General features: G+C 36.8%; 1 protein-coding gene across 5 annotated transcripts in view; it reads left to right on the top strand.

The window, feature by feature from the left end:
- The window catches only part of PTPRM (protein tyrosine phosphatase receptor type M), a 441,653-nt gene that overhangs the window by 266,857 nt on the left and 161,643 nt on the right, over positions 1 to 13,153 (top strand). For 4 of the 5 annotated variants that reach the window (XM_054515015.1, XM_054515010.1, XM_054515018.1 and 1 more), the window contains exon 14: positions 4,814 to 4,888. The exons of the other annotated variant lie outside the window; for it this stretch is intronic. In XM_054515015.1, the coding sequence (XP_054370990.1) occupies positions 4,814 to 4,888 (75 nt within the window). The remainder of the gene's footprint in view (positions 1 to 4,813; positions 4,889 to 13,153) is intronic. 5 annotated transcript variants of the gene reach the window in all.

Here is a 13,153-nt window from a genome sequence, read left to right as displayed (position 1 = left end):
TAATGAAAAATTGCCCCTTTCTTGTAAGCAATTACCTTAACTTAATTGCTGTATAAAAGAGAAGTGGAGATATCATGTTCTTCATTTTAATGAGACAGATCAGCTATATTTACTCATCTGTCAGTAGATGATACTACCATTTGTGAGACAAATATGTATAATTGAGACAGTACTGGCTATAGGTTTTGTCTCCAAACAGGGAAAGATAAACATGTTGCTGATCTATTTATCTTTGGGGGCTAGATCTATCTGTGATTATCTTTGTAGTCTCACCTTTTTAGTACCTTTAGCTGGTGGCAATTTAAAAACCTGAAAAAGAAGTGATAGAATAGTACAAGTGACTTGGAGATGGTAGTAGAGGAACAGGAAAGAACATGCTGCTCTGAGTAGGAGCAGGTAATACCACCTGGCAGTTTGGGCACCTGGCAAGAGCGTGAAACAAAAACTGCTTCATCCCTATACCACTGCAACTTGCAGGAGATCATTGTCTCAGTGACTATCCCTAATGGAACTTATTCCACCATGATTTCCTTTACATGGAGACTTCACAATTTCATCAGCACCTCTAAGTCTAAATGGGATGAGAATGTCATTACTTAAAATTAACAGAAATATTCGCATAAAGTTACCCCTGTTGAAAGTTTGTATACTCCCTAATTTGCCAAATACATTTTCATGCCTGTTTGAACTGATTCCTGGCTTCTTCTCTTTTCCAAACCAAAGGAAGTGGTTTTAATTTCAATATACTGACTGCTTACTAAACCACAGAAATCTTTCAAATATCTGAACTCAACCCAAATATAATACAGATGAGAGTTTAATTCCAGATGCAAGTGAAATCTGGTGTTGTTTTCAAGTAGCTTCAGAGATATCAGGGTGAACTAGGGTACATCTGAAATCATAACAGATGATTAGAGGAATGGATTTTAAATTTTTTGAAGATTTGTATTCCTGATCACTTATGGATGTTCAACTATTTAAATTACTTGACTGACTGGAAATTTTTACTCTCTCATTTGAGAAGCAAGGGTAACTTCATAGATTGGAATAGCTCCCATAGCAACAAGCTACTTTGAGCTAACCCATTTGGCAATGGAGATGTGAGAAATGCCGCTTTTATTTTAATAAAATCTCCCTACATTCCTGTTTTGAAAGCATTTTTCTGATTTTTTCTTAATAAAATAATGTTAGAGGTTGTTGTGAGGACCTTTTTTTTTTTAACCAGAGGTAGCCTTGATGGTATTTTTAGTCCCTGGTGCAAAATTTTCCTGGGGGGGCTACAGTAAAGCACTGATTTCCATTATTTAAAACTGAATGCTTGTATTATATTTTTAATCTGTATTAATTTTAAAAGATTAAATGGAGACCATGACATATTTTATATGGTATTAAAAGTAGCTGTCTGCACAGATGTTTTCCCTTTGGATCTAACTGAGATACTTAAGGGAAAAGCAGAACTTTCTGTCCTCTCTGGACCTCCCACATTTGCATTAGAAGAAAACAGCAAAAATTCTCTATGTGTGTAGATCAGAAATCTCTATACCTGCATTGGGACAAGACATAAAATTGTCCTCTCCCATCTCCTCTCCTTCTGTTTAATCCCCACGAACAGTGCTGTACATTCACATTGTGCCCCAGTAAGCAAGGGCTGCTCTGACCACTCTGCCAGATTTCTTAGACTTGCATCATTTTCCACTGGGCTTTGAGAATACAGTGTAGCTACTAGACAGTGAGCTACTTAAGCTCTGTGTGCTTGTTATGTCCATCTATTTATGTGCTGGAGTGCTCCTGACAAATAAGATTGGGAACACTCTCCAGTACCACATCTAGTTTTCACATACTGGTAACATTCCTGAAATATTTGTCAGCTGGGCTTCTCTTATCTTCAGAAGTTCAAGTTTGGTGCTTTTAGAGCTAGAGGAAGTGCTTCAGGACATTCATGTATAAAACTGGTAAAATCTTCTTTTGAATTAAGGTCTGATCCTGAAAATACCTACAGCCTTGTGTAGGCAACTGGAATCAGCAAACATGCTGTGGATTTTACTATGTCTGTGAGAAGCCGTATGGTTTCACAGAATCACAGAATATTCTAAATTGCAAGGGATCATCAAATCCAGCTCTTAAGTGGGTGGCCTATATGGCAATTGAAGCCACAGCCTTGGTGTTCCTAGCACCATGCTCTGACCAGCTAGGCCCTAATCAAGTCAGTCATGTACCTGCTTTTGCACACAGAGAATAATCTCATTGACTACTTCACAACTGTTCCATCTTAAAGTAGAGATGTAAGTAGTTTACTGGATAAAGGCCTGTGCCATTCCTAGGATCAAGAGCCCTTCCTAGGATCAAGGTCACTAAAGGTAACTTTCAAGTTGCTCTACTGAGCCAGCTGAGATTGGCCAAGCCACCTCATTGTGGTTAGCCTGTTTGAAGTCTGCCCTGAGGACCAGTATGGGCATTCAGAACATGTCACGAGCAGAATGATGCCACTTGCTTGTTATATTCCCTTTAATTATCTCACCTCCAGATAATAAAGTTGTTGGTGCCCTTAAGACCTTCTTAAGGTCACTGAGAGTTGGTTTTATCACTGTCCTGCAGTGTTCATTCCATGGGCCACCATACACTTTTTAATTTTTTTGTAAAAATAAAAATACGTAACTGTAATATAAACATAATGTTCATGTCCCAGATCCAGCAGAACAGTTCTGTACCTTGAGTACCCTCTTCCCTCCCGTTGATGTCAGCAGGAATAATGCATGTGCTCTGCTGCCAAGCATGTGCTCAACTGGCAGACATTAAACCTTGTTGCTGTATCAGAGACCAAGTGCAGCAGATAGCTTATTATCATATTGACAGGTTTCCTGTTAGAAGAGTACAGCCTATCTCCAGAAAAGTGCAGGCTAATTCTGCTGGGTCAAATGCATGTCTGGGGTCAGTAGCTAGATAATACTTTCTCATTCCATCAAGTGTATTTTAAACAAGCTCAGTTTGTACCCTTTTAAAAAATGATCTTGTTTTATGACCATTACGTTTTTACAAAGGAAACCCTGTTAAATGTGTTCTTTTAGAGATCATATAAAAATCCTGATTGCAGTGATTACAAATATAAATTAGGATGAGAATGTTTGATTTTGTAGAGCTGAAAGTTCTCCTTCTGCTTCTGATGAAGTCAAAGGAAGCCTTTGCCAGTGACTTTGTTAGTAGAAGGATCTTACAGCCCATTATTATGATGTGGAGTCTCCTGATTTCAGTTTTCTGTAGAGAAAGTCTTCTGGGACCTCTGTGACTATTTGGTGTATATACAAATGGGGAGACTGCAGGGTTTCCACTCCCATTATTTTTGACAAGATAATTAAACAAACAAACAAACAAAAATCCAGAATAGCTTTTTGTACCAGTGGTAATAAAGGTTGTCATATATTGCTTGAAATATGGCTTTCATATTCCTACTCTTTCTTCAAGCTAAATGACTGTAAAATCTCAACAGACTAAGTTGAAAACATTCCAAAACTCCTCCAAGTTTATTACTATCAACTTTGTGGTGGTTTGTGATTTATATTAAGACTATATTTCCTGATATGGCTTACAACACTGTCTGGGTAGAAACATCTTGATTATCTCCTAGGAATGCAGTTCTCAAGAGGGAGGCATCATTGTTCTAATTTTGCAATATTGGAAGGCTTTCATTAATTATGAGAGAGAAAAGGATATTATAATATTTTAAATCCAATAGCAACAGTACTCTAGAAGCTACTATCAACACTGCATTTCAGTGTTGCAGAGGGATATTTTCAAATATTATGCAGCAGCAGTTTTGAGTTTAATTGTCTGCAGATGGTAGATGATCTATTTTCCTCTCTCACTGCCACATTTCTAATAGCACCCAGGCTGTTCTATGTAAATGAGTGATCTTTCATATAATTTTGTCCTTAATTTTCCAATATTTTTTCTTTGCATCATTCTCCAGCTGCATCATGTTGGATCTGACCTTTTAATTTTTTTAATATTCTTTAATATATATGTATCAGAGCGTGCTTAACCATTTAGAGGCAATCATAGAACTGCTGGAAAACAAAGAAATAACAAATTTTATTAATGTGAGCCACAGTAACAGTTGTCTGTAGCAGGGAGTGGTTGTTATAACTCTGTCAGAAAAGTCTAGTTATTTCTGGATATATAGGGTGTAAACAAGTCAGGGTTTTCAGCTTTTTCTGGTGAACTTGAAACTCAGACCTGGGACAGTTACAATACTTAATTAAAGGTGTGCCACCTCTCAGCAGTCATTCTCTGTATGCTGAACATAAAGTATATGGGTAGTGCATGCATTTTTAGAACAGTAACCCAAGTGGGTACAAGAAAAGTTAATCTTAACTAGCTCAAAAATGCTTCACATAAAAATTGTCTTTAAAAAACTGTAGGAAAAATGTAGTATTATGAAATAGGAAAATAAAAATGAAACTAGCTCAAATTACTTGGAGAAGTTGGTATTAGACTACTCTGAATGATCAGCTTGTTTTCACTTAGAAAGCTTAGTGCTGTGACTGGCAGAGCCAAAGAGTCTCCAGTTTCCTCAAATGCAGTAAATAATGTGCTCTGAGTCCTTTTCCTGAATGAAATTCACACGCGACAGCTTATTAATTTGCAGAATAACCACACTAACAACTAAAGATGAAAAGGAACTTGTGGGAGTTTTTTGGTTTTCATTTGTGAGGTTCAGACAATAAACGACTGACCAAGATTCTTCTTGCTGGCGTAGCTTCAGTCTGGCTTTTTTTTCCCTCATGCATGCTGACCTGGAACTCTTCCTTTGCCTTAGCTGCGATAATCGTGACTCAGCTTACAACACCATACATTCGCATCGCCCCTGCTGCAGGCGACGACCAGCTAACAGGTCAGATGTTCAAGTACAGACCAGTCACCATGCCCATTCTCTCTCTTTCTTTTTGGCTCCTTTTCCCTGACAGTTTCTTCCTACTCTGCTCATGAACAGTTTCCTGTGTTAAAAGTTCCTTTCTGTTCATAATTTTTTTTCCTCAGCTCCATTAAACTCAGTGGTGTGCTTGGCGCCAAAACTCACAAACACGTCCCTGTGTGTACGACTCCGCTGCATGTGCCCATTGTGTGTGTGATCTGTGGAGAGTTCCTTCAAGCCTCATGTTGTAAAGAGATCTCGTCTTGCTCCATCCATAAATTAAATGAAAGTTTGCATATAGATATATATCTGTGTACCTGTTTTTTTTTTTTCTCTGTTATTAAATCAAGACACTAGAATTTCTAAATAACTGATGCTCAAAAGTTGCATGTGCAAGTTAGGACAAAGATCTAGTATTAGTGGATTCAGGGTTTTTTTCCTGTGTAATGGTAGGAAGATCATGTTTTCTGGCAAAATTTCAATATGAAAGAAATTAAAATAAAGAAAAAATATTCCTATTTATTATGTCATACATGACTTCTAGGATTAAAATGAAACAACCTAGCATGTGACATATGAGAATGAGCAAGACTTAAGGATTTAAAATCTAATTGTCAAAGTAAACTCAGTATTCAAGTGGAACCATTATTAGGCTGTATATGGCTCGAAGGATGGCTCAGAATATGCTGGAAAACCTTTTTGAACCTGGGGAAATGATTGATTTTGTCAGAAAAGAAACCTGTGCCTAAAACCTTTCAGGGATTTGCAAACATTTTTATTTTCAAAGAGAACCTATTAAAAACTCTAGAACGTGAAGTGGTGAAATATCTAATGGGGGAAGTAAACCTAGTCCATCAACTTTTAGTGTATGATAAATCTTTGCCTTTTTGAAGAATACTGGCATAGTTCCTTGGGAAAGCACATTGTTACCTAAGAGAAGAGTTCAGATGTCTGGTATCTGGATACTACTACAGTAAATAAGAAGCAGTTAAATGATTCAGCTTAAGATAAGAGGATTAGTGACATGTCCGCTCTAGCTTTTAATTTTGGGGTATGTGTTATAATAATAAAGCTGAGTGATCCATAATGCCCAAGTTGCCTTGTCAATCAAGACAAAATTGCTGCATGGTATACTTTTATCTTCTAATAATGTATGAACTAACCAGAATAACATACTTACAATGCCATTAAGTAGCTTGTTCTTGTTACTGCTGCTTGGCAGAAGCTGTGTCCGCATACATATTTATACCTCAGTTAATTTTTACTTGACAATTCAAATAAAGCATTGAAGAGACAGGATCTCTTCCATATCCTTGAACTTCAAGTTTTGATTTCTTTATCACAGGATTCAAATAAGCTTTTATATTTTGCCATGTGGAGATTGAAATGTTCTCTCAAGTTTTGGGTTTTTTTTATTTGTTTCAATGCAAAACTGGGTCGCTACAGGTAACACTGGAGACATCCCTGTTCCACAAGAAGATGGCCACAGTACTTAGCAGTGAGAGAAAAGAGATATGGCTAGCTGGCTATAAAGAGATATGGATAGCTGGCTGACATAGGATTTATTTCATTGCTTTGTCACTGGTGGCGTTGGCAGTCTGTGGTTGTCTGTCAGATCTATGAAATTTATTTCCTTTTCCTTGAAAAGAAAATAAAAATGTTCTACCAGAATCTAATTTTGTAGTGAAAAGGAGCATATCAGATTATACTTGCCCACAGCATTTCTAGCTATTTGTGCAATGTATTAGAAAGCCTTTGAAATACCCTCATCATCTTCCCAACCCCACCTCATGTTTGAAAGACTCTGTGCTCAAATGAAAGAAACATCTTTCTCCTCGTTTGCCACAACTGCAGTAGCAAGCAAAGAAACCTCACCCAGCCCACATGGTTGTCCCATGACAGCAACAAGAATTCCTGTTTTTCTAGGAAAACATCCTGTCTAGCGGTCCTTAGGGCAGGCTTTTCAATGCCAGGGCAGTACAGCAGTAGTGGGATCTGCAGTACCCATGAGAAGCACAAAGGGTTTCTTAAAGGAGTTTTACAGAAACTGGACCACACATGAGGGACCTGACAGTCAAACACATTGTCCCCACATTTTTGTCCTATAAATTTCAAGACTGTGGAAAGGATTTCCATGTGAAAGGATCTGTTTATGTGAAAGTATGGGGCTGTTTCTAACTGTAGTTACCACAAGCCCTACAGCTGTAACTGTTAAATGTCACTTAGCATTTTCTGTTCGGTGCTTTTTCCTCACTTCTTTGCTCAGAACCAAAGTACTTATATTTGAGATCAAGAAATTACTTTCATCTTTTAGCATTTGAGGAGATACATAAGCGGCAGTGGGAAGGTCAAGGATAGCATTTTCAGGTTTCTTTACATTGGAACTTGATGCTTCTTGCATAATGAAAATTTAAAATCTTGGCTGCATTCCTGAATATCGTTACCAAATTTGAAAGGTCTTCCTCTTCACAAATATCATGTTAATGCAGCTCAGCTTTCAAGCCAGTTCTGCTTGCACTCATTTCCTCCATCCTCGTCATCATTGTCTTGCCTCTTACTGGTGCAGTTGATAAACAATGCATTATTAATGTCTCTTCGTCCTTCTTTTCTCCTTCCTTTTTCATATAAAAATAACAGGTCTACCATTTAAAGAATTACAGGCTAGTTGCCCTAAATATCTTGACAGCCACTCCAGGTTGCCTCTGCAGCCCGTAGCAAAGAGAACTTTTCCTTGCACTTAAATACTTACAGTGTAGCTGTCCTTGAGTTATGGAATAAGATAACACAGTGTAAAAGCAACTGTGAGATTTTGACTCTTAGAAGCCAAAACAGGGAAATCAGTGTTTACTCAATATATAATTATCAGTGATCCAATAATGTAGTAGCTAAGGAATTCAAATTTGGGGGAAAGCATTTAGCTTTCTCTGTTACCTTATAAAAAGTAACTAACTTGAAATCTACTCAATTGAACCTGTCCTTCAACAGACAGAGAATATCTAATATCTTACTCCTGTGTGTGAGGAAAAAAGATTATGTATACATGAAGCACAGTAAGTACTCATGATACTGTCTCCATGTTTTCATAACAAATATGGTTTAACATTCAATTGAAATCATGTAGAATGTTATCAGAAAACTTACCACATAAAAATGTGATGTATGGTCTTAACTTCAAAGTTGAATAAAAAATCCATCTTTTTGAGAAATACTGAAATAATTTCCAGTTTGTTTCAGTATTTTGTAAGAGACACTTCATCTAATAGGTTTAAATTGGCCATATTTGGTATTCACTTGGCCCTCATATATTTTGTTCTCTGCATTCTGATAAAATAGCATGCTTGGAATCATGATTAGGCTGTTCATTCTTTCAGACATTTACTTAATTGTTGAAATATGTCTGAGCTACTTGTATTTGAATTAAAGTATTTCCATTTGTGATTTAGTGGAGCAGCCACTACTTTGCTGGATATTATTAAGACTGATTTCCATAGAATGCCCTTTTTACGACCCATTGTAATTACACATCCAGCTGCAAGAGAGAGCTCTGTATTGTACATTCTTCATACATTAAATTCTTGGTAGAAATCAAATGCAGCAAGATCTGTCAGAAGTTTTGTAAAGTAACTGATACTTAATGATTGGGAAGATTATTTTTTTGTAAAAGATGGGGCAAAAGCTTAAAACATAAATTAGTTTTATCCTGCACACCTTAAGGTCTGGATGATCTCCATATTTTATAAAGAAGTTAAAAGCAGTCATAAAATAATCCTTGTAAGCTTCTTCTCCCTTATGAAGTTAGCACCATAATAAAATATACCCATTTCTTAGGATGTGCATTCAGTACATAGCAAGATTTATTGCAGTCTTCTGGGTCACATTCTGTTCTCAGCCATTCCACTGTAAAAGTGAAAAAAATAAACTCAAATCTTTGATTGATTAAATCACAACTTCATGGAATATTTTTATGTCAAGATATTTATTCCAGTTTTGTACTGCATTTATGAAAATACAGTTTGTTTATTAACACAAAAACCAACAGCATAAATTTGAGAAAGAGTGTTTTGCTATTTACCCCGATTTTTGCTTTACAATGCATCTGAGGTGTAGCAACATGTACTGGACAGACTTTCACATTCATTTTTTCTCCATCCTGGACCATGTAACATTGATTTAGATGTACTCTGACATGCTAAAACTTGAAGTGCTATTTTGGGCAATGTAGAACCCTCTATTTCCTAGTTGAGACTATTTCCTAGTTGAGTCTCTAATAACAAACCTATGTGCAGACATGTCTGTCTGCAGGTTCAATACACTATTTTAGAAGTTTATTCTTGTCTTGGTACTTCTGGGCAACATTTGCATTAGTTGGAGTTGTGGATAGTTATCCAGGGGAGAATAAGCACCTGTGTGCTGTAAAGTCAAAGCCATATTGCAGTGCTGTTGCAAGATAAGTGACAAGGAAAGCAGAATGAGAATGGATCTGACTTTCCAAAGTGAAATTCTAACCCTGTTTTTATATGATGGCCCCAATGATTCTTGTACCAATTGTTCAAGGATTCTGGTCCTCTTCTCAGCTGGGCAGAATGCAAAACAAGGAAATGTTCCTATTTTCTGCAGCACTGGCTGAATGCATTTCAATGGGCTGAAGTGTCACTTGTGATTTATTGCCCATTTTTGTTCTTTTATGTGTTATATTTGTCATTTTTGCAGTGACAGTTTCATCTATAAAACAGTATAGTTACAAGAAAATGTTAAGAGGATACAGGAGTGCCGTGGGAGTTGCTGTTTCCTTTTCTTCCTTTTATTTCCCCTAGTATGTTACAGAGTCAAATGTCAGGTTTTCTGTAAGACAGTGCAGCCAAAGCATCTATGCTTTTAAGCATAAGTACATTTTCCACAGAGCAACTGAAGAAGAGCTGAAGTTAAACAATAAGACAAAGAAGGCCTAAAAATAATGCTAATAACATTTCCAAATGGTGATTTGGGAAATATACATATACAAATAATACAAATACAAGCCATTGCTATCTACACAGTGAAGAGCTCAACTCGATTAGAAATCAGTTATCAATGTGATCATATTTGTTATGTTAAATTCTCCACTTCTTGTTTTACAATAACAGTTCCTTTAACGGTCTCTGGAAGTGGGACCTTTCCAGCTTCCATGCACTAGTAGAAGAATAGGGAGGATAAAATGCAGAGTCATAGCAGCAGTTTTTCTCTGGCCATTGATGCTTCTGGTTGGCCAAGGGGGTGTGGGTTCTTCTGCTGTCCTGGCACTGCATCACCAGAAGAGCCACTGTGTTACACACCCGGGACAGGAACAACTGGAGAAGATCCCATGAAGTAGAAGAAAGTATCAACCTTTCCCTACCTTTAGGAAGGACAAGTAGCGTCATTAGGTATGTTTACCACTGTAGAAACAGGTTGTCTTTTATTCAGGGCAGTTAAAAAGTTGGTTGCCACAGAAGTAAGAGTCAGTCATTGCAGTTACAATGCTGTGTTACATCCCCCAAGTACAAAACCAGTCTGGAAGTTTGAGTATTCCAGTTCATACCTGAGAGAAAAATATGATTCCAAGTGTCTAGTATCTCCTTCATGACTAGAGTCATCCAAACTTAATGTAAGCCACTAAAGATGGGTCTGTTTGGGTCATCCTAGCTTGAAAAATAATCCATTCTCTTAGTAATGTGTAATCTTCATGTCAGGATATCTGTGAGGCTGTTTTAGGTTGGGCTGGGAGGAGAGGGAGCTTTTCTTAATCACATTACAGAGAATGGAAGCATAAAATCCAGTCATGAAAGTAATTGTATGAATGAAATCACCAGGATAAATTCTTAACAAACTGAAGGAATCTCTGTCATCTGTTTAGTACTGGTTCTAGTCAGTATAACACCTACTTCAAAATGTTTCAACATAAGCAGTGTACAGAGAACAGAAAACAATGCAAAATAACAGTAGGTAATTTTTAGAGCCTAACTGTCATATAGTGTGTTGCTTCATTTCTGTATAAAAAAAAAAGCCTCTGATTTTTACATTTGAAACAGAGTTTTGTATGTATCAAAATAAAAAATTAAGGAGAGACAAGGGAAGACAAAGAAACTCAGAGATATAAGTAGTAACTAAAAAACCCTGTGAATTTCAGTGTTTCCCATCTGTAGTTTTTGACTGTATTCATAAAATGCTAAGCAATTTGAATTTTAACTTGAAGTAAAGTGTGGGTAAAATAATCTGTAGTTCTTGGAGTCTGCAAATCTGGTGTTTGTACCACTGGAGAGTTTGACAAATGTTTAAGGCAATATTATCTGTTTTAATGTACAGGTGAGCATTCAGATGTGTTATAGTTAAACAGAGTAGTGCAGCAAAGAGGAGAGTAATACTGTCAACTTTAAGCTGAAGTTACAGAACGTACTGTCTTGGGCAAAATAATGTTTCAGCAATTCATTCCGTTTAGTTTCATTGAAATAGCTCAAATCTGAATAAGTATCTAAGCCAAATTTGTCTGCTTGTAGTAACAATTCAGCACTGTGCAAGCCATAACTGCAGTTATTGATGAGTTTTTAACACCTTCTTCAAACAATCTATTGAAAATGTCCTTTTCTGCACTAATGGGAGTTTGACTGCAAGAACCAATGATTTTAGAACTCTGAGAAAGGCACTCAGATGTATCTGTGCATTTTCAAGTCTTCATTTTCCAAAAATTTTGAATTTTCGTTTCCTTCCCTACATCTGATTTTCTATCACTGCTGAGCACTAAGTTTTGTGTACATAGAAAATTCCCATGCAAATGAAAGTTGAGTCACAGTTTTCCATAAAAGTGAACAGAAGTTGGTGTCTTGCATGGTTTTAAGCTGTCAAGAGGGGAGATAAGTACTATCAGGTTCTGTTTAAACTTTTGAGTTCATTGGAAGAACAAAGTAAAAAATAGAGGAAAAATAGTAAATTTTAATTGGTCAGAAGCAAACAAAGTATTCTATAAACCTTTTTGAAGCAAAATAGTTGCACTTTTCAGTATGCTTTCAGCAGTAGACTGCTTCTGGTTATGAGTCAATGTGTCAATAATTAAAAGTGAAAAGAGCTTATTATAAAAATGACTGTTCAGAGCATTCTTAATCAAGTAGGACAAATGGAGATTTTCCTTTAACCCCTAAAACCTCCAGGAAATAAATGAAAACCCAAATTTAAATCAGTGATAACTATTCAGAGGAGGCCTAGTCTATTCTTGTCCCTGTACTAGAATATTGGTTCATTCAACATTATTTCAGTCTGAATAGGTTTTTTTATTGGCAATACTATAAAAATTTCTGAAATGTGAACAAAAGAACTGCTACACTGTATTGGCACAAAGACAGATGTAGAATTCTGTGGAATTGTATTTCCTTTGTTGTGCTGATTCTGCTTTCCAGTTCCTCTAGCTGACCTTCTTGTCTCAAAACAGTGTTGACTCTGAAATGCTTTAAAAGAAGTTTTGAGTCTTTTTTCCTACTTTTTATAAATTTATCACAGACATATTTTTCTATTTTCTATTTCTTCACGCATCATTAGATGTATAATTCCATTTATTTGTTAGTAGAATGAACTATGTTCATTCTATGTTCTTAACTATGTTATGTTTTCTTCCAGGAAAATGTGTGGGTGGTGAAAAATGAGAACTAAATTCCAAGTGTGATTGTTTTGAAGGATTTCTGAAGAGTCCTTCATAAGGATTGCAGTGTGCAGGGAGGTTGGTGGTGAAAGTCACCAGGAATGTCAGCCTCATCTGTAAAGCCAGTGGCAGCACAGGTCAAAACATCCATGAGTGTTCAGACCTCCCACAGAGATACCTATACTGCATTACCCTCTGCCCCTCTCCTCCTAATGGCAAAGTAACCAAGCTTTCACTGACTTTCCATTTGGAGCTGTTCATTTGTGTTCCTCTGCTTAAGTCCTTGGCTGACAGTGAGATCAGAAGATGATACCTTACTCTGCTACTTCTTACCCATAGCTTCAGGTTGCTTTGTTCCCATGCTGGATGTGATCCCTTGCATTCAGGGATGGAAAATAAAACAGCTGTGTTTGTCCAGGCCAAAAGCATCTAGTTTTGTAGATGAGTTTCACCCTGAGTAGGTCAGCTCCAGAAACATTACTGTGATCTAATTTCACATCTTCCCTGCTGGGTAGAAGCCAGTTGAGAACTAGAAAACCACATTTTATCTTCCTTGAAGAGGGCAGAGTCCTCTTCAGTCTTGAAATCCACACCTTTCT

This window comes from Molothrus ater, chromosome 1 (genome assembly GCF_012460135.2).
Source record: "Molothrus ater isolate BHLD 08-10-18 breed brown headed cowbird chromosome 1, BPBGC_Mater_1.1, whole genome shotgun sequence".
NCBI lineage: Eukaryota > Metazoa > Chordata > Aves > Passeriformes > Icteridae > Molothrus > Molothrus ater.
Note: the sequence above shows the minus strand (reverse complement) of the source record. Positions and strands in the feature narration are given on the sequence as shown.